Source organism: Periplaneta americana, chromosome 2, assembly GCF_040183065.1.
Source record: "Periplaneta americana isolate PAMFEO1 chromosome 2, P.americana_PAMFEO1_priV1, whole genome shotgun sequence".
NCBI lineage: Eukaryota > Metazoa > Arthropoda > Insecta > Blattodea > Blattidae > Periplaneta > Periplaneta americana.
This window is the reverse complement of record NC_091118.1, coordinates 12,483,969-12,510,786: the sequence shown is the minus strand read 5'-3', so window position 1 is coordinate 12,510,786 and position 26,818 is coordinate 12,483,969. Positions and strand designations below refer to the sequence as shown.

General features: G+C 31.2%; 2 protein-coding genes across 4 annotated transcripts in view; both read right to left on the bottom strand.

The window, feature by feature from the left end:
- Positions 1–233: 233 nt before the first annotated feature.
- Positions 234–11,814, bottom strand: LOC138713398 (uncharacterized). Of its 3 annotated transcripts, none has more exons than XM_069845486.1 (4): positions 11,753–11,814; positions 7,417–7,489; positions 5,713–5,756; positions 234–3,031 (listed from the first exon to the last, which is right to left on the bottom strand). In XM_069845486.1, exons 2-4 carry the CDS (start codon positions 7,429–7,431, stop codon positions 316–318), a joined length of 2,775 nt encoding a protein of 924 aa, XP_069701587.1. In that variant the 5' UTR covers positions 7,432–7,489; positions 11,753–11,814; the 3' UTR covers positions 234–315. The 3 variants fall into 3 exon arrangements, with proteins under 3 accessions (XP_069701587.1, XP_069701578.1, XP_069701594.1); XM_069845477.1 differs by having other exon boundaries at positions 11,757–11,811; XM_069845493.1 differs by lacking the exon at positions 11,753–11,814 and adding an exon at positions 11,406–11,732.
- A 1,114-nt stretch (positions 11,815–12,928) lies between these two features.
- Positions 12,929–26,818, bottom strand: part of LOC138713387 (uncharacterized) — a 20,586-nt gene continuing 6,696 nt past the window's right edge. The window contains exons 2-5 of the mRNA XM_069845467.1: positions 26,768–26,818; positions 25,187–25,420; positions 20,492–20,529; positions 12,929–19,621 (exon numbers count right to left, since the gene is read on the bottom strand). The exon at positions 26,768–26,818 is cut by the window's right edge and continues 167 nt beyond it. Coding sequence (XP_069701568.1) covers positions 15,472–19,621; positions 20,492–20,529; positions 25,187–25,420; positions 26,768–26,812 — 4,467 coding nt within the window. The 5' untranslated portion in view covers positions 26,813–26,818 and the 3' untranslated portion in view covers positions 12,929–15,471. The remainder of the gene's footprint in view (positions 19,622–20,491; positions 20,530–25,186; positions 25,421–26,767) is intronic.

Below are 26,818 nucleotides of genomic sequence, written 5' to 3'. Positions count from 1 at the left end.
AATAATTTCTGAATTCCCATAACAATTGTAAAATAAGAAAAATACCAATGTACAACAATGCTTTCCGGTATTGTTAGTAGTAAATATATCCTACATCAGTAAAGTAATATGTACCAATATTCATCAATTCAATTAATATTTGTGAAGGAACTATTAAAAAACCTTTAAAATTAAGATTATTCTAATAATTTTCACACCTCTGTATGTTTATTAAAAACAGAATTATGATAATATTATTAGTTAATATTATTTATTTCTTACTAATAATATTAGTACAAATGTTTTATGAAACAGATTCCAGGTCAAAATGCTTGTTTACACTTTCTGAATGATCTTCTCTCTCAACCGACGTCTTTCTATTGACCGCAGTAGGTCTGACACGCTTGTTTTCTTGTACCAATGCGCTACTTCCGCTGGAGTCCTTCCAAATTCATCCCGAGAAGATACGTTAGCCCCGTACTGCAGGAGGCTTTGTACGATAGGCAGATGTCCTTCACGAGCTGCAATATGGAGGGGCGTGTACCCACACACAGAATCTCGAACCTTGACACTAGACCCGCACTGAAGAAGGAGTTCTGCTATGAGGACCTGTCCACTCTTTGCTGCCCACCAAAGAGGTGTCTCCAGCACGTGGTTCCTTGCGTCCAGAGATCTTCCACTTCGTCTCAACACATCCACCACAAATGTAATAAGAGACAAATTTCCAGATCTCACAGCGTAATGCAGTAAATTATCATTGTATTTATCGCATATATCTATGTCGAAGTTGGGAATAAACAACACCTTGACAACGTCTAGCTTTCCCTTCTCCGCAGCTCTCAGCAAAGCTGTACTCCCGTGTTCGTCCCTTGACCACACTTTCGCTCCTCCTTGAATGAGTAACCTCACTGCACCAAGCTGGCCTGCTTCAGCTGCCCACATGAGGGGCGTTGTATCAAATCTACTGTCCCGAGCTTCTGGATTAGCTTTGTGATCCAATAAAAACTTCATAAGCTTCAGTTGCCCAAATCTAGCAGCTTCATGAAGAATGGTGGCTTTTGTTTTGCAACCTCTGTACTCCAAAATAACTTCGTGGCCAAGTTTTATGTCACATTTCATCAAGAATATCATGAAATGTGTAAATCCATTCCTGGCGATAGTTCTTAATGCCTTCTGTGCGTAATCTTCAACACGTACATTGTGTCTTGTCATTACAAGATCCTTGAAATCTGGTTGTTTCTGTAAAATCAACCCGATGACCAAAGGGGAGACACCTATCTTGTCAGCCAAACGTAGAGGTCTCCATCGGAAGACTTTGTCTTCTACAGAAGGATCTGCCCCGTGTTGTAACAACATCCCCAGTAGCTCAATACTTACGTCGTTAGTTTGCAACATACCAGCACAGTTCGTAACAGCCATATGCAGAACTGTCCTTCCACCTTCGTCCTTTAAATTCACATCAAATTTGGCATCAGATAAATATCGTTCCACGATAGCAACATCCCTATTCAAAACTGCAAGATGTAATTCAGATTTCTGACACAATACTCTATCAAAGAAATATCTCAGAATCTCAAACTTTTGATCAAAAAGCTTCTCTCTCAAAAAATCACTAACACGCTTGTAATTTTTATGAAACCAAAGAGCTGCAAAATACCCAACAAAAGTTTCGTGTACGAAAATAGCTTTCTCTTTTATTATATTCTTAATAACAGTCATTGACCTATGACCTTCTGCTGTTTTTACGAAATGTTTAATTTTTTCTAAATCTGGAACAGTGCCTGTCAATTTCTTCACTTCCTCACGTGACAAGAAAGTCAATAAAGCGCAAGTCATGTAAATTTCTTGGAACTCAGCTATGAAACTCGATTCTGTAGCGTCTTTATTCAGAGTTACCAACTTTCTGTTTATAAATTCACTGTAGATATTAACAACATTGAATGTATTTTGTAGATGCTGTGTAGATTCGCCAGAAAAATTACTTAAATGTACTTCGTTTGCAACTGCAAGAATTTTAAGTTGCAGAGGATTTAATTTGAAAATTACGTCGTTAACTAAATTTCTTCTCACTGTCAGCAATAGTTTATCAGCAAAGTTATTTAATGTAGATTCTGTTACATCAGGGAGAGCATTTTTCCAGTACTTTGTTAAAAATTGTGTCTGGTTTTCTTCTGAGAAAGGCTGGAAAGTGAAAGCTATTGAAGAGAGAGATTTTTCTAGCTTTTTACTTACTTCAGGTTCAACTGCTATCCACAATTTCCTCAGTTTAGTTGCTAAAAGTTTTTGCAATAAGAGAATTACGTTTTCTGAAAAGTTCGAATCTATTTCGCTATATCCATCAACAACCACACATACGTCTTCCATTTTCTCGAGTTTACATTTCAGTGTGTCCTTTTCTTCTGGTGTCACACCAACAGTTTCAACAAGAAAATCAACTACGTTTAGTTCTTTTTGGAACTCTGATAATTTTTCATGATGTTGAGTGAGATCTAACACAAAGATATTCACTGGAGGACTTATTTTTTCTGTAGCTTGAGCCAGATGAGACAGAAACGTGGACTTTCCCATTCCAGACTCAGCTGAAACAATTGCCACACGATGAGAAATGTCCGTTAATGATTTCACGTCTTTGCACACTGAAACGCTATTTTTCAAGTTCCTACAAATAATGTCCATGTCTCCCTTTGAATGCTTCCATTTTAATTCATTTTTTTCGTCGTGGAGCCAGTGAACGTTGTCAGTTGTGTTTAACAACTTGAGGAAATCGTCTTCTGAATTTATAGCAACGCAGACACTGCCGTTTTCAGACTGTCTGCCATCTTGCCACGTCTCCATTGTGTACACCATTTTGTTTCGTGGCACGGCCTCCTGAAGTTCTCCATGCGACGAGCCGCTGATCGCGAAGGTCACTTGTGACTCTGTGGCTGAGTGTGATAAGATATCGCGATTCACAACGTCGGTGATTTGCAGAACGCGAGGTATGTAGTATTCCAGATCCTCCTGTAGGATGTCTCCCAAAACTGCAGATTTGGGATGCTCACTGGTTGAACTTCTGAAATATAAGATAAAAAACCTATAATAAAAAACTTGATTGATTTAAAAATTTATTTATTTTACATCTTTATTTATTTGCATAGAAATAAATCTAGATAGATATAAAAACTAAAACATATTTAATATATGTAATTAGTTGCCCTTTCTCGTTTGCTTATTTAGATTGATAATATTAATATAGATCTTAAGCTTTCTTTAATAGCATAAAAATTTAAAATTTCTGATGTTTTTGCATTATCTCTTTTCGTGTTACGTAATTGTAAACGTTCTTGTTTTTTTGTGGTTGAACGTTATTTGTTAGTTTCATCGCTGTTGTCATCAAATTTTGTATTTGTACGCATTTATGGTGGCGTGGAAGAGAAGGCCTGAGGGCCTGAACACCAATAGAGTAAATAAATGTATTATATACATATATTTATTGACAGGATTATTTATTTATTTAAATGATTATTTATTTACTTGTCTGTTTATTTACATATTTATTTATTTGTACGTTTATTTATTTCTCTTTCTATATCTACTCATTTAATACCTATATATTTATTTACGTATTTATTTACTTATTTGTTTACTTTTTATTTATTAATTAATTTATTTATCTATTTACCTATTTATTTATTTTATCTAGTTATATACTTATCTACCTAACAGTTTATCTATTTATAAATTTATCTACTTATATTTTCATTTATTTACTTATTTGGTTATTTACTTATTTATTTATTTATTCATTCATTTATTTATTTATTCATTCATTTATTTATTCATTTATTATTCTATTTGTTTATTTTTTTTGCCTATTTGATTATTTACTTATTCATTTATTTCCTTATCTCTTTATTTATGTATTTAGATATGTATGTATGCATGTATGTATGTATGTATGTAGGTATGTATCTATTTATGCATTTATCTACTAATTTTCATTTATTCATTTATTTGTTTATTTATTTATTCATTTATTCATTCATTTATTATCTTATTTCTTTATTTATTTTTCGTTTATTTGATTATTCATTTATTAATTTATTTCCTTATCCAATTATTTATTTATTCCTTTACTCACTTTCCATTTATTTATTTGTTTATTTATTTATTTACTTACTTATTCATTTACTTATTTATTTATTTATTTATTTATTTATTTATTTATTTATTTATTTATTTACTTATTTACTTATTTACTTATTTACTTATTTACTTATTTATTTATTTATTTATTTATTTATTTATTTATTTATTTATTTATTTATTTATTTATTTATTTATTTATTTATTTATTTATTTATTTATTTATTTATTTATTTATTTATTTATTTATTTATTTATTTATTTATTTATTTATTTATTTATTTATTTATTTATTTATTTATTTATTTATTTATTTATTTATTTATTTATTTATTTATTTATTTATTTATTTATTTATTTATTTATTTATTTATTTATTTATTTATTTATTTATTTATTTATTTATTTATTTATTTATTTATTTATTTATTTATTTATTTATTTATTTATTTATTTATTTATTTATTTATTTATTTATTTATTTATTTATTTATTTATTTATTTATTTATTTATTTATTTATTTATTTATTTATTTATTTATTTATTTATTTATTTATTTATTTATTTATTTATTTATTTATTTATTTATTTATTTATTTATTTATTTATTTATTTATTTATTTATTTATTTATTTATTTATTTATTTATTTATTTATTTATTTATTTATTTATTTATTTATTTATTTATTTATTTATTTATTTATTTATTTATTTATTTATTTATTTATTTATTTATTTATTTATTTATTTATTTATTTATTTATTTATTTATTTATTTATTTATTTATTTATTTATTTATTTATTTATTTATTTATTTATTTATTTATTTATTTATTTATTTATTTATTTATTTATTTATTTATTTATTTATTTATTTATTTATTTATTTATTTATTTATTTATTTATTTATTTATTTATTTATTTATTTATTTATTTATTTATTTATTTATTTATTTATTTATTTATTTATTTATTTATTTATTTATTTATTTATTTATTTATTTATTTATTTATTTATTTATTTATTTATTTATTTATTTATTTATTTATTTATTTATTTATTTATTTATTTATTTATTTATTTATTTATTTATTTATTTATTTATTTATTTATTTATTTATTTATTTATTTATTTATTTATTTATTTATTTATTTATTTATTTATTTATTTATTTATTTATTTATTTATTTATTTATTTATTTATTTATTTATTTATTTATTTATTTATTTATTTGAATAGTGCAGACGAAGAACACTCAAAGTCAAAATTATTCTCTTAAAGATGAAATCGTCATCTAATTCAGTACATTACTGCAAAATTTGTTTTTTCTTATTAAAACTGGTAAAGGAGATTTATCACCATGGATACAGTTATTCTTTTTACTTCTTCATTAGGAACCGCAATAAAATTTGCAGTAATATACTGAATTAGAAGATACATCACCCTTAGGAGAACTGTGACTTTGATTGTTTTTCCCCTGTACTTCTATCTGTCTCTCTGTCTATCTGTCTCTCTATCTATCTCTCTCTATCTATCCATTCATCCACCCAACCATCCATCCATCCATCCATCTATTTATAAAGAAAACATGGATTACTTACTCAGTGTTAAGAGGATTACTTTCAGGAATTTCAGCATTAGATGCCTGTAACATAATATCAAATTATGGTAAAATACATTTAATAATTATTTTATGCAAATATAATACTATAATAAGTAACTATGATATATGTATCTACAGTGTGTTAAGGTGAAATATGAACAGCAGCTTGGAAAGGGTCTTTAGAAACAAAGTAAATAAATCCTGTGGAATTTTGTTGATAACGCCATAATTTTCGAAAAGCAAGGATCTTCAATAACTTTGAAAAAATTTACTAACTACAGAAAACTATATTATATTAAAAAATGACACACCTTTCCCGTAAGCAGACCCTTCACATCTCATTTAACTCAGAATGATCTTAATTTCTCGCCCACGAAATGTTTCCGAAAACAGCACATTTAATCACACATGGTAGGTATATCTATAAAAATATTTTTCCTTGCGATGTGCCTTTGAAATTCCAGGTGAAATCATAATAGGGTCAATTTGGAGTAAAAATGTCTTCCTATTATAGAGCTAAAACCACTGAGACAAAATTAAGGAAAATGGTTCGTAATATTATTAAGTTTTATGCTGGAATTTTTGCACAAAAACTATACATGAAAAGAGGCTGTTACAAAGAAATTTTGCACAAAATCTACAAAACTCCTATCGAATGTTTAGTAAAAAAATTATTGTGAAATACAAGTCTTAAAAAGAAATAAGTGAAAATGTAGTGTGTCCGTAAAATAGGCCTAATGGTTGTGATAAAACAAGATAGATGAAACAGCCAATAAGTCATTGCAGAAAACTGGATTCATTTGGGAATTAATACCATAGTTAGGTAGGCTACTTCACAATCAGCTTATGTTAAATTAACTATTTCTGTTTTTGTACTCTCCACTCCCATTTCTGTACTCTACGAACAATAATGAGACCTGTATAATGTCACATTAATTTCCTGTTTAAGTTTTATCACGTGTGGCTATATTCTAAACTGCTTTGTTTTAAACATCATTTCAAGGCCTACTGCAACTAATGATGTCACCATAGTAACAGAAAGTGTGCCTGGATTTCTGGAATATCAAGAGAAATTAACGTTTTACCACAGTCTAGTATATACAGTCACGAAGCTTGAGTTGTTGAGAGTACTAGGAATAATAGACTGTGCCCGTACTATTTCCCATTGTCTGTTATGAGGCGATAGTAGCGATCCTAGTGGTTAGCAACTATCATTGGATACATATTCCCTACGTATTGAGCTTTGTGACTGTAATATAAGTTACCAGACTGTGATATTACGTTTAAAGAGAATAAGAATAAGTGAGAATGTGAATAAACAAATGAATGAATAATGACAGAATGGGAAATAAAATATGCTATGTGCAAGAACATGGAGGTAATTCGGAGTCAGATGAATACGCTGTATCTATTGACCTTGAAAATGGTACCAAACAACTTAATAATTCCAATTTGGACATAAATGTTTGTCTTAATGGAGGGTTTAGAATTCATTACAGAGACTTGAGAGGTAAAGAGTAAGCTTACTATAAGATGTATTAAAAGAAGAAGAAGAAGAAGAAGAAGGAGAAGAAGAAGAAGAAGGAGTCGATCGCAACATTCTATTGGTTCACAACAAAATATCGCGACGTGTGTAGGAAATAATAATATAAAATATATTTGTTTAGTTACTTGTCCATCAAATTTAAATGTGTCTACTTACAAATTCCTGCTCCATAATATAATCTCTGATCGGAAGTGCGGGATGGATTCAATATTCTGCCCTCTCTTGAAAACTGTGAACATTAACAATAGAAACGAGTTCAGAATATGGGAACAACAGCTCGAGAACCGCTATTTTATTTTCACGTTTACAAACAATTAATTAGAAACTGGCGACCTGATGATAATATTACGTGCAGATTAGGAGTTACGAGTATTTCTTGAAACAAACAAAAATAACCAAAATTCCCTGTGCAGAGTTAGGCCGGTATTAGACTATAAAAACACAAAAATTCTCGAGTTTCTTCTTTTATCATCATCATCATCATCATCATCGTCATCATCATCATCATCATCATCATCATCATCATTTCACGGTTTAAGCCATCAAGGCTCGTTGCGGTCTCATAGGTTTTAGTCAAAAAGTTGTATCCATTTTTCCTTGGTCAGCCAATATTTCGTATAGGCCTACCTGACGATTTATCATTTAAAACTAATGCTGCAATGTGGGAGTCACTTATTCTGCTGACATGTTCCTTCCAGTTGTTTCTATATTGTTTTATTTTGTCTGTTAACTTAAAGATATTCAATTCATTTCGAATATCTTCTTCACTTCTTTGTTTATCTAACAGGTTATATCCACCAATATTTCTTAAAAATTTCATTTCAGCTGTTTCAATCATTTGTTCTTCTTTTAAATAGATAAATACGTAAATAAATAAATATATAAATAAATAGACAAATACGTAAATCAATAAATAATTATACAAATAGATATATAAATTAATTAATTGGAATGAATGAATAAATGAGTAAATAAATAAATAAGAAGTAAATAAATAAATGACTAAATTAATTAATTAATAAGTGAAAAAATAAAGAAGTAAATAAATGAATAAATATCTAATAAATGTGAATGAATTAATGAATGAATGAATGAATGAATATAATGAATAAATGGATCATATGAGGAGACAAAGAGGAAGACAAAAAATAGGAAAGATTGGAGAAAGCTGGGTTTGCAGTGAAAGGCCTGCCCTTGGGCAGAACACTGAATGTAATGTAATGAATAAATCAGTAAATAAATTAATTAATAAATAAATATGTAAATAGATAAATAAGTGGATAGATAAATAAATAAATAAGTAAATAAATAAATTAATTAATTAATATTAATTACTTCTGTACATACGTAGGCTACCAACTGTCTTTTGTTTCTCTATGAGTCTCCTTAAACAATCATAAATTCCATGCATATTTTTAATTATCCCCTACGTATATTTAAACAGTAAGCTATTCCAACATCCAAAATTATTATATTCATTGGAAAAACTCAGTAAATACTTCAGTTTTATAGATCCATGTAGTAGGCCATGTTATTATGTACGAAATTATAGTTAGTAATGACGATAGTCAGAATTTCGTTTGCCATGTCGAATTCATTTTATTTATAACTACTGAAGCTTTCCTGGCGAAGTGATAATTCGAAATTTTCTCGGGCTTATTTACCCTGAAGATGAGGAAGATGAACATCCTCGAAACGTCGGTGGATCACCAACTTATGACCTGGCTGGAAGCCCGAGAAAATTTCGAATCATTCTATTTATGTTTATGGCCAATAAGGAATGAAACAGTGGTGGTTTTGTTGTCACCCTTGATATGTACGAGAGGGGAGAGCGCGGAAAAATAAACTACTCAGATACACGGGCTCACATTATATCAACAATCACATTAATAACCAATCATAGGCAATGATAAACTTTTGCGGTCCCAGTAGGTTACCATTGCCCTAAAGTATTTGTTCCAGTACAACTTATTTCACTGTAATGAAGACAAGTTAGTTGCTGGATTTGTACCCCAGATCAAAGAACAATAAACAGAATTGTTTTTGTATTTCTTAAAGCAAAACCGACAAAATAATCTAAGTGCGCAAGTACTGGGACCGCTAAAGTTTACCATTACTCAACCATATTTTAGAAAGTAATTTTCTCATGGACTACAATACATTTAAGAAAATAATTCCATACCCTCTATTTTCTTTTTAAAAGGGCCAGGACCGGACAGAGCATCTAGGCATTCAACAGAGTGGGCCCCTATTTTGGAACAACCGGTAATACAACTGTTTTACAAATTCTAACTTTCAGATTTTTTGACAGCACACTGGATGATAAAAGTTTCTCAACCGAATAATAATAGGCATTTCCCATATTTATTCTGCGTTTAATTTCCTCCCGAGTATCATTTATATTTGTTACTGTTGCTCCGAGATATTTGAATTTTTCCACCTCTCCAAAGGATAAATTTCCAATTTTTTTCGTAATTTTTGTATGTAATTATTATTATTATTATTATTATTATTATTATTATTATTATTATTATTATTATTTATTTATTTTTTTTCCTGGCCTGGGTCTCCTCCGAGGTAGGCTTACTTATTTTCTGCATCTCGTCTTATGAAAATGAATAAAAGAAAAAAAAAAAAAAAATATATATATATATATATATATATTACTTTAATGTACCGAAGTACATATGATATTACCATGCAGATATTCTGCGTCATCATACGATGAAAGAGTAATGGAACGGAGAAAAATTCTCACCGGCACCAGGATTTGAACCCGGGTTTTCAGCTCTACGTGCTGATGCTTTATCCACCAAGCCACACCGGATACCCATCCCGGTGTCGGACAGAATCGTCTCAGTTTAAGTTCCAACTCTTAGGTTCCCTCTAGTGGCCGCCTTCTGCATTACGTCATAGATGTCTATGAACCTAGGACCGAAGTCCACACATGTGCTGAGGTGCACTCGTTATGAGTGACTAGTTGGCCGGGATCCGACGGAATAAGCGCCGTCTTAAATCACGAAGTGATTTACGCATATCACATATATTATTTTAATGTACCGAAGTACATATGATATTTGTGCGAGATCGTGTGTATTTGCTTGCTTTCCGCACAAAACCAATACGCGGTAAGTGTGAAATACCACATTCAGTATTCCCAACGTAACACTCATAACAATTTCCCTCTTCTTACCGCTTAAGCGCCATATTCATTTTACTGCTTTAGGCTTTTAACATATTATTTTTAGAGACGTTTAATAGTAATAATTATAAATTGGAAACTTACCACTGCAATTTCACCTAAATTGCACTGTTAATTATTGTTTTTAAATATTTGCAAAAATTAAGTAAACTCTACAACACCACAAAAGCTACTGCATTTATAATGCAAGTAACATTAAGGAAGCCATGAAAAAATCAACAAGATTCCAGATGCCGATGTTATTACTGCAATATGTTATATAAATAATATTATTAAAATATTAAAATGAAAAATAAATCATTACATAACCTTACCGTTTGTTTTAAGTTCGCATTTATAGACTGGGGGAAAAAAAAGACAGACGTATATCACGGCCTGCTGGAATATAGTAAACACAGAAAACGTTTTGTAGCAACAATGTTGAAGATAGATATATTTGTTTTCCAAAGTTGCCGTCATTGAACAGAAACCAAGATGGAGATTTCATTGCAACTAATTAGAAATTCCTCTATCAGGTATGTAATAAACGATCTTCGCACAAAATGTACGATACACGAGCGGTATGTTTGTTTTCATGTTCTCGGAAATTAAAAAAGCTCAACTACGTTTCGCTTTTTCAATCTTTTCCTCGAACATGAAAACTTCAACATATCGCTCTTGTAACGCATATTACTATTCCATGCAGATATTCTGCGTCATCATACGAGAGAATTTTTGTCCGTTCCATTAATCTTTCAACGTATATAGAAATATGAAGATAATTCAACATTTGTGTGAGAGCCTATAAATGTAAAACATCATATTTACCCGACCACTTGAAACGAAAACAATCCACTCATTCTGTAGAAACAGAACAACTGTAACCTACAAATTTATGTAAATTAAGACCAAGTGAAACTCTTTAATTGTAACAGTGATAAAAATAAATGACAAATAAGCTTACATATTGTTATAATGACGCAAATATGTTCTTCGTTTACGTAAACAACTTCACCGAAAACGAATGGAACTATCGGGTACCGGCATGCATTCGATAGCGAAAAACATTCGACACTGTCCATCAATAACACATACAGACCAGTAGAATGTGGATGAAATTGGAGATGCACTATTCACTATAAAATTTGCTTTCAACAGATTGTACTCTTCTCAGCTGATACGTGTAACTTTCGTGCCTTTGACGTCACTAGTGTTTCATTAAGTTTACAGAGAGAACTATCGTAAAACAGAAAATCCAAACACATGGCACGTAACACAAAACACTGTAAAATAAATGCAACACACACTCACCAACCTGTCACATTTGGACCGTCAGGCAGTGCCAGAATTTCTATACTGTTTCAATTCTGACACCGATACGCAATTATCTTTTATCTTTTATCAGACAGATGAATCACGGATTCGTTATCTTCCAGCAGGAGTGGCTACAAACCCTTGCGTAAGAGGGCGAAATCTAGCATGACAGCTAACTCATCAATACCAGGTAACAGATGGGGTGAAGTACCACGGTAAAAGGAAAATGAAAGGAAAGAAGGTGAAATGCAGAGAAACAAGAGGAGTTCAATGAATGCAAAGAGAATACAAGAACAAGAGCAATATATGAGCCGTTGAGAGCAGAAGTGGTGTAAGTCAAAAATGGGTAATGAGGGTTAAAGTAAACATTCTGTAAAATACAGCGCAAAGTAGCAATTAATATTCAATTTATTTAAACTATTAGTAGTCAGTGGACAGCACGAAGGACATATTAGTTGCTACTTTGCGCTGTATTTTACAGAATTTTTACTTTAAACCTCATTACCCAATTTTGACTTACACCATTTTTACTCTGAACGGATGATATATGAAGAAGGGAATTCAAGAAGTAGCCTACAAGAGAAATACAAGGGAAATAGAGGACGGACAAGGGGAATTCAAGAAGTACAAGGGCAATACAAGAGCAAGAGGTATACACGAAGAACAAAGGGAATACAAAAACAAGTGGAATAGAGGAAGAACAATGAAAATTCAAAGAGTACAAGGGAAATACAAGAAAAATAAAGGACGAACAAGGGGAATTCAAGAAGTACAAGGACAATACAAGAACAAGAGGAATACACGAAGAACAAAGGGAATACAAAAACAAGGGGAATAGAGCAAGAACAAGGCAAATTCAAAGAGTACAAGGGAAATACAAGAAAAATAAAGGACGAACAAGGGGAATTCAAGAAGTACAAGGAAAACTCAAGAACAAGAGGACTAAACGAAGTACTACTTGACAAGTGCTATCCGTACTATTCTGATTTTCACTTTTATCATTACAGAAACTGATAATGAATGATTTATTCCTTTGCAGTTTTTCAATAAAATGGACGTTTGCTTTAAAAAAAAAATATTTATTTTATTGGATTTCCAAATTTATTGAACCCTATTTTACCGTTGGGTATATTAGGGCTGTAATAATTCATACATAATTATATACAAATACTTAAAAACTTACTTACAAATGCACACTGTACAGTACATATTACTAAGTGAAATAGACGCGTTACATAGAAAGATACGTAGGACATAAAATGACAGACATTACATAAAATATATACATATTACATAATATACACATATTAAATTAAATTATATGACATAGTAAAAAATCACAGACATATTATATAGAAATACGCAGATATAAGATAAAATAGACATAATACTTAGACAGAGATACAAAATACATGGGACACAGACATATTATATAAAATACATATGCAAAACATAACACACAGACTTATTGCATAAAAAACTCAAGTATTTCATAGAAACAGACATTACATTTAGGACGTATATGATATAAAACACATACAGGGTGATTCAAAAGTCCGGCAACATAGACACACTTTTTTATTAGTGCAGATATAAAAAAAATGTAAAGAGGAGAAATTTATTGTAAATATGTTGGTAGTTTTCAATCTAATGTGCTTGAATTTTTACCGTAGAATACATCGTTGAGGCTGTACACTAGAACGACACACCCGTCAGTCCTAATGCTGCGAAATTAATGGGATTTCCGCTAGTTCTAGTGGATTTTAGAAACGTAGCCTATTATTTAACAGATAAAAATAGTCGACACGCAGAGATTAGCGATTGTTATTTAACTTCTCACAGTACAAAGAAACATTTCTTTACATTGAGAGCTTAAGGATTCGGGGGAAATTCGTTCTAGCATGGCGGTTTTTCTGAATCTGCATTGGCAACACTGCTAACTGTCATTATTTAATAATTTACCCGGTACACTATGGTGATTGTGATAACGTAAAAGCCACCTTTAAAGACGAAACATGTGGCAACAGGGCATTTTCTATTCTCTTTGAGGTTCGTACCAGGGTATAATCTCAACGGTGCATTCTACTTTGAAAATTCGAGCACGTTACATTCACAACTAGCCTACATATTTCCTACAACTTTCCCTTTTTCCCATTTTTTGCTAGCTGCCCTAATAACAGAGTTTATCTATGTCGCCACGAGTGGGGCTACTTCCGTCATTGACTTCTAGCAGAATTTGATGCCCACAAGTGGCGTGGTAACACGTTAAAGTACAGAGTGTCCAATATGCCCGACTGTCCAACAGACCTTAGTTTACCCTACATAAAATAGCTACATACATATTATATGAAACAGTGATATTACATCGTCATTATTATTAATAATATTATTATTATTATTATTAGTAGTAGTAGTAGTAGTAGTAGTAGTAGTAGTAGTAGTAGCAGCAGCAGCAGCAGTAGTAGTAGTAGTAGTAGTAGTAGTAGTAGTAGTAGTAGTAGTAGTAGTAGTAGTAGTAATAGTATCTCCATTTATTGCACCCTGTTTTGCCCCCTAACAGGTTAGACTAAGGGGTTAGGTACAGCTTCAAGGAATACAATTTTGGAAATATTCAACACTTTTTCCTCCATTACTGTATCTTAGACAATAATTAAAATTAGTATGTGTAAAACACTGGCCTTTCGCTATATGATAAACATGTTTTTACGACTTAATAACAATTATATGTGTGTGTATATATATATATATATATTTTTTTTTTTTTCAAAATTCAAAGTTCACTGTGCAGTGATGAAGCGTTTTCCGCATAACTCAAAAACTATCCAACATTCTGTGATGAAATTTTGTGTATATTTATGCATGTCATATCTACAAATGATGCAAGATCACTTCTCTACCTTTGATAGATTGTCTGATAAAAATAAATTCATTTAAAAAAATGGTCAAATATCTAACACAAAATAAAAAAAAAATATATTATTTATTAAGGAATGTAGTTGAAAGAGCATGATATTGTAAACATGAGTTTCAGCAATAAAATAAAAGAGAGAAAACATGAAAAAGTTAACAAGTTTATGAGTTATGAGGGAAACGCTTTATCACTGCACAGTGAACTGACACCATTTTGAATTTAAATCTTAAAAATATTTTTTTATACAGCAGAAGGACAGTGTTTTACACATACAAATTTTCACTATTGTATAAGCTACACTAATGGAGGAAAAAAATGTTGAATATTTCCAAAAATTTTACTGCTGTAAGCATACCTAACCCCTTAACACGTATAGTTATATCCTGCCTAGGAAGTATGGTAACCTACTGGAGTGACTAAGGGACGAAATGCTGCTACTCAGACCTGAGTTCGTAGGTAAGCCGGCAATACGCTGTTGCCAAACTACATATACTTTCAACATAATTTTCTAATTAGTCATGCAGTTGATTATAAAATGCACGTTTTGTATTTACTTTAATGTATTCTATTTCGCCTTTCTATCTGCACAGTTGCACCACTTCCACACTGCATACTGTAGAAACAAGAATCGGAAGCAACCTACCATTCAAAATTAAACACCATGTACATACCCTCCACATGGAGCCAGTTGCGATCTTGTCAGTAACACCCCATAGAGAATGTTTATTTTTGTACTATAGAAGTGGCCGTTGTCAGATTAATTTGCATTGAGGACGGTAATCACTTTTCATGGTCAATACAGTGTCTAATACATCGAACTATTTGCAAGAAAATCAGCCACAGCTGTGTGTTTCCATGCAATAGCCACGTGCAATGGCGTTCGACCTGATTTGCTATATATTCTGAGGTTGGCATCATGATCCACAAGACATTGCACAATCTGTAGGTGGCCGCCACTGGCAGCAGCGTGAAGGGGTGTGAAGCCGTCACTGGAATCTTGCAAATTAAGATCCGCGCCTCGCTGCAGCAACAATCGCGCGACGGGAACACGACCAAACCACGCCGCCAGCCACAACGGAGTCTGCTGTCTGTAATTGTAGGAATTCACGCGCAGCCCAGCATCCAGCAACTGAGTGACCAGTTCCACATTCCCTGTTTTGGCAGCAATGTGAAGAATATTGTTGCCGAACTGGTCGCAAGCTGTAATCTCTGACTCACGCAACAACAAAGAAACAACAGCAAATTTTCCATTTTTTGCAGCTCTCAGCAATGCAGTGTTGCCACACCAATCGCATGACGTTACACTAGCGCCATGATCTTTCAAGAATTTCACAACTTCCAGCTCTCCTTCTTCAGCAGCCCATATCAGAGGTGTCCTCTTGTAAAGGCCACGATCCTGTGCCTCTACATCAGCTTCGCTTTTTACTAGATATTTCACAAGATCTAATTGGCCGTGTTTCGCTGCGATGTGCAACATTGTTGCTTCACACCTATACCTTCCGTAACCCATGCGGATCCAGTATCCAACAGGAATGCCATTGTTCAACATAAATGCTATTAAGTTCACAAGTCCATTTATAGATGCCACTCGCAACATTTCTTGGACGTAAGCATTATTACACATGTTCAGTTTGGTGAAAAGTAAGTCCGCAGCATCTGCAGAGCTTCCTAACAACAAATCAACGGCTGGCCAAGCTCTTATTTTGTCACCAAGGCAGAGTGGGGACCAGTTCAAGACGTCATCTCTGATATTTGGATCTGCTCCGTACCTTAACAAAGTTTGAAGAACTTGGTTTGTCACATTACACGACGTTTCACTGTATGAGTCGATGTAGTTCATAACAGCAAGAAATAAGGCAGTTCTTCCACCATGATCTTTGGCATTCACGTCTATGTTCTGTGATAACAACAATGTATCCACTGCTGTTTTGTCTTGATTAACAACTGCCACATGTAACTCAAATTCCTGAGCCACGATTCTATCAAAAAAGTTTCTTAAAACTTGAAAATTTTGATCGAAAAGTAATTCTGTCAGAAGGTTTCTCACAAATTCATAATTTCTGGCAAACCAAAGAGCTGCAAAATATTCAGAGAATGTTCGGTGTATAAAGACTGGTTTGCCATTCACAATTTCTTTAATAATTCCTGTTTTCTCACGACCTTCCTCAATCCGATTTGAAAATTTTGTAATTCTATTAATAACGATATCTGAACCTGGCAACTTTTTCACATGGGCGTTCGGAAGGATGGCTAACAAAGCTGATAACATATGATTTTGTTCAAATGTTTCTCTTAATTCTTCATAATCCTGTATTAACCCAGGTTTTGTTTTGTCTACATTGTTCTTCTCGCAAGAAATCTCAAACTTTCTTTGTACAAATCTGTTACAAAGCTGAATTAAATCCACCTTCAATGGTAGACCAATTTCCTCAGTTTCGATATAATTTCTCAAGTCATCTTCAAAAGCCTCTGCAAGCAATCGTGACTGTAAAGGAATTCCCAGAAAATATCTTTCTTTGTCATTGAGATTGATTGCAGTCAAATGTTGCAACTTCACAATAAATTTACATAAACTAATTTCATTAATTTCAGGGAAAGTTTTCTTCCAGAATTTGGCCAAGAAATTTGCCTGGTCTGTATCTGAGAACGGCTGTAATGTGAAAGCCAACGTGGACAAGTCCTGTTCCAGTCTCTGCTTCATTACAGGTCGTGTGGTCACCCATAACTTCTGAACCTTACTTGCCTGAAGATGTTTTAGCATCAGTGTCACCTTTCCCGCGTGAGTGGGACTAATCTCATCGTATCCGTCAAATAACATGCATACCTCCTCCATTTTCACCAACTTCATTCTCAAAATGTCTCTCCATTCTGAGGGAATCCCTGAAACCTCCAGTATAAATGTTATTACATGTGCCAAATCTACATCTTCTGGTAAAACTTCTAGTAAATTAGTGAAATCATTCAAATTTACCCTTATTACCCACATAGATGGGTTCATGTGCTTGATTCCAAGTGCTAGATGACTCAGAAGTGTAGATTTTCCCATCCCAGATTCAGCAGATACCAAAACCAGACGATGGGGAACATCAGCAATGGAATCGACATTCTCAAACAAGTTTGTTTTGCTAAGTTGTATCCAGTTCTTTATGGTTCTAATGTCTCCTCTAGATTCCTTCCATAGTAAACCGCTATTTTGCCTGCAAAGCCAGTGAATAGACTGCTGTGGTTTCGCTAATTGTATGAAATCATCTTCCGACTCGACAGCTACAACTCCGCAGTGATCCAGGTCCTCGTTCTGCGTGTTCATTGCCTCAAATTTCACAGCATGAGGCGCCATTTGCTGTAATTCAGAATCTGAAAGTCCACTAACAGCAAATGTAACAGGAGCGTCAATCATGTTGCGTAAAATCTTCTGTCTGACTCTGCCCACAAGTCGCAACGTTCGAGGTATATAGTACTCCAAGTCGCCAAAAAGCTCATCGCCAAGAACAACCTTTTCAGACAAAAGCTGCATAATGATATTACCATCCACTAAGCTGTACTTATCTCCTGCTAGTTTCCTAAAAGGAATATCATGACCTTGAAAATTCACCAGCGACGACAGAATTTTTTGCTGCGAAACTTCATCCAGTTCATCCAAATTTGTGTCATCGCACACTGTAAAGCAATCAGTGTCTGGTTTCGTTTCGGAGATACAAATGAATCTCTTCCTAGGACAACTGTGAAAGAAATCATAAGGAATATATCCGTCATCCACTAAAATTAGCAAATCACACCATTTTTCCCAAAGAATAAACAGTTCACTTTCGTGTGATTCAAACGCTTTGCCTTCTACCATTAGATATTTGTTATTTCCTAAACTCTGATGGACCTTCAAACATACAAGAAGTGAAGAATCACGTTTCATAGGTGAAATGTGTAAAGTTGTATTATCAGATATAATTTCTTTACACTTATTAACATTTTCTTCATTGAATCTGATGTTTAAGCTATTCAACTTTCTAACAAGGTCGTCGTTGAATTCATTAATGCGGGCTTGCATTATTCCCCTCCAGAATAGAGCCTCTTCTGTTAGAAAGAAAGACTCTTTCTCCCACCAGTTGTGTATTTCTTTCAACAGTCTTTCAAATATTATCCCTGTAGCTGAAGTTCCGGTACCACATGCTGTTTGAATTTCTTTCTTTATGAACCTATCAAGTCCACTCTCATCGGATTGCAGAGAATACACTTTGAACCTGCTTAAGAAATCTTTATAGTGTGATAGATTTCCCCAGTCGTTTATTTCTCTTGAAATTTTATTTGCATCTCTTTCAAGCTCTATCAGTTTCCTCCTTATATCAACGCTGCTTATTTGTTTTTTCATCTCTTCAAGTTTTTCAGTTGAATCTTCCTCTCTGGCTTTGAATTCATGGAGAAAACTGCCGTATGTTTCTAACTGCTGAAATAAATTGTATATATAGGTGTCATTTTCTTCTGTGAAGCAATACACCTCTCCTTCTGTGAAAAGAACACTATGCTGTCCATCTGGACATAAAGTGTTTGTATGCAATGCATTGTTTGTAAATAATACTAATTCTACATTATCAATGTTGATGTTGCTAGTGACATCACGGTTTCTAAGCCATTTCATCACTTCCGGGTAAGATTTGCAATACTGAGGAACGCTGTAGTCACCTCTGAGGGATAGAAGGGAGGTGCTGATGTTTCTGGTCTTCTTTCTGTAAACATTTTGCTTATGTTTCAATTGGATGAACATGATCTTTATGTCGTTTTGTGTCTCATCCATGTATGCAAACACTATATCATCAAATTGTCCAACCCCAGCCACATTACTGGCCAAAGAGAATTTCGGAGTCGTGTTGACACCACGCATGAACAGCAATGCCAACATTTTGGTCTCAAAATTCAAACCTCTGCCATCAGCACTTGAAGATCGTTTTCTGTAATCTTCAATCCTGTAACAAATTAATTATCAAATTGACCACTGCTTTCCATTTCTGTTTGCATAAATATGAACTACAATTAATTGTAAATTCTAGCTTATGTATAGGCTACTGGCTGTAGTACAATCATCTGGGCAAACTTTGTTGGATGGTTGTTTACGAATTACATGCCATTTAGTTTGATCGTTTTCCTGGTCTCCGTGATCACCTACGCTAATACGAGATTTAGAAAAATGTCAGTTTCGAAATAATCATATAGATGAACGTTTTCAACATATTTAATAACATAGTGGTTTTCTGAATTCGATCTTTCTGTAAGTGTAAAGGCTAGTTCACAATAAACCCGGAAGGGAAACGACAATGAGAACGAGAACGGAAATAATGTTAAAATAAATGTATTTAAATGTGAGCATTCACAATAGTTAGTTGTGAATACTCGCATTTAAATACATTTATTTTAACTATATTTCCATTCTCGTTCTCGTTGTCGTTTCCATTCACGGGTTATTGTGAACTAGCCTTAACACGATTTATGCTAGCTACATTTTGTTCATATGAGCCGTTCAGAGCAAAAGTGGTGTAAGTCAAAATTGGATAATGAGGTTTAAAGTAAAAATTCTGTAAAATACAGCGCAAAGTAGCAGTTAATATGTCAATCTTGATATCCACTGACTACTAAAAGTTTAAATAAATTGAATATTAATTGCTACTTTGCGCTGTATTTTACAGAATGTTTACTTTAACCATTTTTTGACTTACACCACTTCTGCCCTGAACGGCTCATATTTAGTATCTATGAGTTACCAAAAGATAAATACCGTAACTAAGATAATATGAAATTAAAGAAAAACTGACAGTCGCCAAATACCAATATTAACTAACCTGATTTCCAGTCTGTTGCTGTTGGTTCTATCCTTGCCCTGCAACATAAAATAATTGTTTCTCGAGTTCTGTCAGTTTTGATTAAATCTGTTTGTTCGGATCTAAGTTGTCAAAAGTAGTAGAGAATAATAAAGAACATTCCTATCCACATTGAGAATTATTAAATATATAACCATTAATTCAAAATTATTGCTAATTTGTTTCTTAATAAATTCATAAAGAAAATGTTGAAGAAATTCAACAACTGCAAGGCATTATTTGCACATTTCTCCGGAATATTTATTAACTTTAAAATTACTGTAATAACTTGTTTATTTAGACATTCTTTTGAGACTACTGGTTGATTTATTAATTGTTTACTGAGATATTCTGTTGATAAGATCGACTAATCTGTTAACTTATAGATTTAGATATTCTTCAGATAGGTCTAATACTGTTTAAGTTAATAACAGGTTTACTTGGATATATTCTGCTAATAGGCCTACTGACTAATTCCTTAACTTGGTTCTTCTGATAATATTGACCAATTTATTAACGTCTTTCCTTATTCTTCTGATAATATTAGCTAATTTATTCGATTAACATTTTCATTTAGATATTCTATAGGTGATATTGTTTTTAAGTTATCAATATTTATTTTAATATTCTTCCGATAATATCGACTAATTCATTAACTTGTTTATTTAAATATTCTTCTAATATTAGTAGTTAATTTATTAACGTGTTATTTAGATATTCTTCTGAAAATATTAACAAATTTAATATTGTGTTTATTTATATATTCTTCAGATAATACTGTTTAAGTTATTAATATATTCATTTTGTTATTCTTCTGATATTCTTGGCCGATTTATTAACTTTTTTATTTAAATATTCTCCTAATAATATTAACTAATCTATTAACGTATGTTTAAACAATATTCTGATATTTATTAATTTATTTTATTTGTTTATTTAGATAGTTTTGATAATATATAATAATTTATTAACTTCTTTGTTTAGATATTCTTCTGAAAATATTAACTAATTTAGTAACATGTTTATTTAGGTATTTTTTTTATAATATTTGCTAATTTATTAATTTGTTTATTTACATTCTTCTGATAATATTGACTATTTTATCAACTTGTTTATTTCGATATTTTTCTGATAATGTTGAGTAATTCATTAACTTGTTTTCTTTATTTTTCAATATTCTTCCGACAATAATAAATAATTTATTAACTTGTTTCTTCAGACATTCTTCTTAAAAATATTCACTGATATATTGACGTCTTTATTTAGATATTATCTGATAATATGAACTAATTTATTACTTTTTTTCAATATTCTTCGACAATAATGACTAATTTATTAACTTGTTTATTTAGATATTCTTCTGAAAATATTAACTGATATATTAACGTGTTTTTATATATATATATATATATATATATATATTCTTCTGGTAATATTAACTAATTTATTAACTTTTTATTTAGATATTTCTCTGATAATACTTATTAATTTATTAACTTGTTTGTTTAGATATTGTTCTGAAAATATTAAGTGATTTATTAACTTGTTTGTTTAGATATTGCTCTGAAAATATTAAGTGATTTATTAACTTGTTTGTTTAGATATTCCTCTGAAAATATTAAGTGATTTATTAACTTGTTTATTTAGATATTTTTCTTATAATATTAAATAATTTATTAAAGTGTTTGTTTAGGTCTTCTGATATTTACTAATTTATTAACTTCTTTGGTTAGATACTCTTATCAATAATTTTAATTTTTATTTATTTCTTCCTGTAACCCCTACAGGTTGCCATCGACAAAGATTACCATGATACAATAGAGTAAATGCCTTGAGGCCTAGTGATACATTGTTGTTAGAGTGAAGAATAACAATTTGAATTTGTTTATTCAGGAATTCTTCTGGTAATATTTACAAATTTATTAATTTCTTTATTTAGATATTCTTCCGATAATATTGACTAATTTATCAACTTGTTTATTTCAATATATTTCTGATAATATTGACAAATTCATTAACGTGTATTTTTTTTCAATATTCTTCACACAATAAGAAATAATTTATTAATTTGTTTGTTTAGATATTCTCCTGAAAAAAATTAACTGATTTATTAACGTGTTTATTTAGATATTCTTATGATAATATTGATTAATCTATTAAATTGTTTATTTAGATATTTTTCTGATAATACTTATTAATTTGTTTGTTTAGATATTCCTCTGAAAATATTAATTAATTTATTAACTTGTTTATTTATAGCCTATATTCTTCTGATAATATTGACTAATGTATTAATTGTTTATTTAGTATTTTCCTGATAATATTGACTATAACATTAACTTATTTATTTGGATACCTATTCCTCTTATAATATTGACTAATCATTAACTTATTTTTTGGATATTCTTCTGATAATATGATCAATTCATTGACTTGTTTATTGAATATTTTTCTGATTATATTGACAAAATCGTTAACTTGTTTACTTGCATATTCTTCTGATAATATTGACTAATTTATTAATAATACGTTTATTTGCATATTCCTCTAATAATATTAAACAATTTATTAAATTCTTTATTTAGTTATTCTTCTGTTAATATCAACTAATATATTAACTTGCTTGTTTAGATATTTTTGACAGTGTTGTTGAATTTTTATTTTACTTACTTGCAGTGGTCGAATTGGGCCGGTTTGGCATACTGGAAGTGAAATAAGATGACAAAACCAATCCGTCAGTAAAAATTTAAAATTGACGTTATTTAGTGAAGTTGATCACACGATCAATTATGTTAACACATAGTGTTGTCATACTCTGTACCTTCCCTTAGGTATTTCTGCAGTAATGCGTGATGTCTTAATATAGTACGTTATTACGCGTGGGAGCAATGTTATAAGAAATCCCCAAAATAATTATATCACAAAGTCTGTGCATACCGGCAGCAATTTATTTCCAATTCGACTACTGCTTAGTTACCTATTCATTTAAGCACTCTTTTTTAAACATCGATAAAATTTAAGCTACGTCTACGTTATTAACATGTGCATTAGATAATGTTTTAATTAATACGATAATCTACATTTTGATATTAACTTCTTTTAAACATTCATCACTATTAAATACTTAGAAGGTCAAAATACAACAGTGTTCATAAGTAGAGATTAAAAATAGTGGAGAATTATTACAGTTGTCTGAACATTATAAATAGTGTTCAGACAACTGTAATAATTCTCCACTATTTTAAATAATTCATCACTATATTTATGAATTTTTAAACTATTTATTATCACAAGTATTTAGGTACCCATCCCATTAATTAAATTGATGGATTTTACACCAAGCTCTTGACTTGCTGAATCAGATATTATGAATTTTTTAACTATTTATTAACATAATTATTTAGGTACCCATCCCATTAATTAAATTGATGGATTTTACACCAAGCTCTTGACTTGCTGAATCAGATATTATGAATTTTTTAACTATTTATTAACATAATTATTTAGGTACCCATCCCATTAATTAAATTGATGGATTTTACACCAAGCTCTTGACTTGCTGAATCAGATATTATGAATGTTTTAACTATTTATTATCATAATTATTTAGGTACCCATCCCATTAATTAAATTGATGGATTTTACACCAAGCTCTTGACTTGCTGAATCAGATATTATGAATGTTTTAACTATTTATTATCATAATTATTTAGGTACCCATCCCATTAATTAAATTGATGGATTTTACACCAAGCTCTTGACTTGCTGAATCAGATATTATGAATGTTTTAACTATTTATTATCATAATTATTTAGGTACCCATCCCATTAATTAAATTGATGGATTTTACACCAAGCTCTTGACTTGCTGAATCAGATATTATGAATTTTTTAACTATATATTAACATAATTATTTAGGTACCCATCCCATTAATTAAATTGATGGATTTTACACCAAGCTCTTGACTTGCTGAATCAGATATTATGAATTTTTTAACTATTTATTATCATAATTATTTAGGTACCCATCCCATTAATTAAATTGGTGGATTTTACACCAAGCTCTTGACTTCCTGAATCAGATATTATGAATTTTTTTAACTATTTATTATCATAATTATTTAGGTACTCATCCCATTAATTAAATTGATGGATTTTACACCAACTCTTGACTTGCTGAATCAGATCTTCAACCAATCATCCTTATATTATCCTTATATTTATGAATTTTTAAACTATTTATTATCATAATTATTTAGGTACCCATCCCAATAATTAAATTGATGGATTTTACACCAAGCTCTTGACTTGCTGAATCAGATCTTCAACCAATCATCCTTATATTATCCTTATATTTATGAATTTTTAAACTATTTATTATCATAATTATTTAGGTACCCATCCCATTAATTAAATTGGTGGATTTTACACCAAGCTCTTGACTTGCTGAATCAGATATTCAACCAATCATCCTTATATTATCCTTATATTTATGAATTTTTAAACTATTTATTATCATAATTATTTAGGTACCCATCCCAATAATTAAATTGATGGATTTTATACCAAGCTCTTGACTTGCTGAATCAGATATTCAACCAATCATACTGATGAATTTAAGGCTATTAACGAAAACAAAAACCTGTACAATATGTCACTGTATGAATACTACTTACAGAAAACAACTCGCTGCAAGTAAGGAGATCTTCCCCGTTCGTTCCCATCTTCAGATCATATTCCAAACGTTCCTTTATCCTCAGGAAGTGCTGCTCCAGATAGTTCTTGTATCTGCTGTATTCTGCTTCCAGTTCTTCTTCTAACTGCTTCCTCTTCTGCCTCAATTTATTTTCCATTTGTAATTTTATATGTTCTAAATACATTTTCAATTGTTCTATTTCAGACAAGTGGCCCTGCAAAATGGGGTACAAAATTCATGTTCCACGTATTTATCTGAAGTGTAATACAATATTCGATTGTACAATATACAAGGTGATGCATAAGTAGGTATACAGAAATATAATATAGTTTTATTAAGTACAAATGAGGATTACAATCGATAACGGATCGGTCAAGCATTTAAATTGATGCCTAATGTCGATGAATGTCATTGATTGTAACTGTAATCTCACTTGTACTTAATAAAACTAAGTTATATTGTATTATTGTAGTATACATACTTATGCACCCTCCTGTATATAGGCTAATACTTCGGAAATTTTAAGATAAATGCTATGAACAGTATTTATGTAATAATCTCACAAAAATGTCCTTGCATTGATACCAGTTGATACAGTGTCGTTAAAAACCGATAAAATTATTTATTCATTAAATACAATGTAAAATATAACGCATAGAAAGTCTGCCTAGCATCCGACTCTAAAAAGTGCCAGTGCTGTAAATTGTGCTGTGAAGTAGAGTTCTTCGGTCTTGCAATATTTATCCATTATCTGTCCAGCGTAAGAAAAGTGTGACGTGAACCACAGAACACCAATTACAAAAATGGAATGCATCACTCCCATACATATAGATTGTGCTTAACCCGGATAATAAGGCCATATTTTAACAACATCAATACATCTGTTCACATCACAAGAAACAAAAGAAAAACATTCTTTTACATACATTCCATACTTGTGTATCCACCTGGAGGACAAAACTAAATTTGCAGAAAAATGACTTAACCCCGTTTAGCCGAACACAATAGAATTACTCGTAACAATATAAATATATGTTTAACCTACAGGAATTATTAATTTTCAAGACTAAAAACAGAAAAATGTAATTTTTGGTCATCTACAACACTCACTTCTGTAAACGGAACCCACTTCTAAGGGAAATAATCTAGGCACGTTCCCCAATATTATTTCAAATATACAGGGTGTCCGAAAAGTCCCGTAACATACGACAAATCATAGTATGTAGTTTATATATGTTTTTGAATTGATCTCAGAGGTCCCGTCGTTTGGAATCCACGCCCGGCGACTCGAATCCCTTGGATTTTGCTTTTTGGGGATGTTAAATCACGGATCTACAGCATCAAAATTGGAGACATCGAATATCGACGCCAAAGGTTCGAGCATAAAAGTCGCATCACATCACCTAAGTTTGTGACCCGTATTTAAATAATATGTGAATTCTCCTCCTGACATGTAAAACTTGATAGAGCACACACAGTACACAAACTGTGATTAGTCCTATGATGTAAGACTTTTCGAACACCCTGTATTGAGATATTAAGGGAATATGGTATAACCTACTTTATTGTTGGCACCTGCACCAAGATCAGTTTCATAGCCTTCCATCACAGG

Bases quoted from the DNA above. Each gene is read 5' to 3' on its own strand.
- LOC138713398 (XM_069845486.1), bottom strand. The intron at 3,032-5,712 runs GTAAGTAATCCA...CTTATATTTCAG, and splicing joins AGTAATCCTCTTAACACTGA to AAGTTCAACCAGTGAGCATC.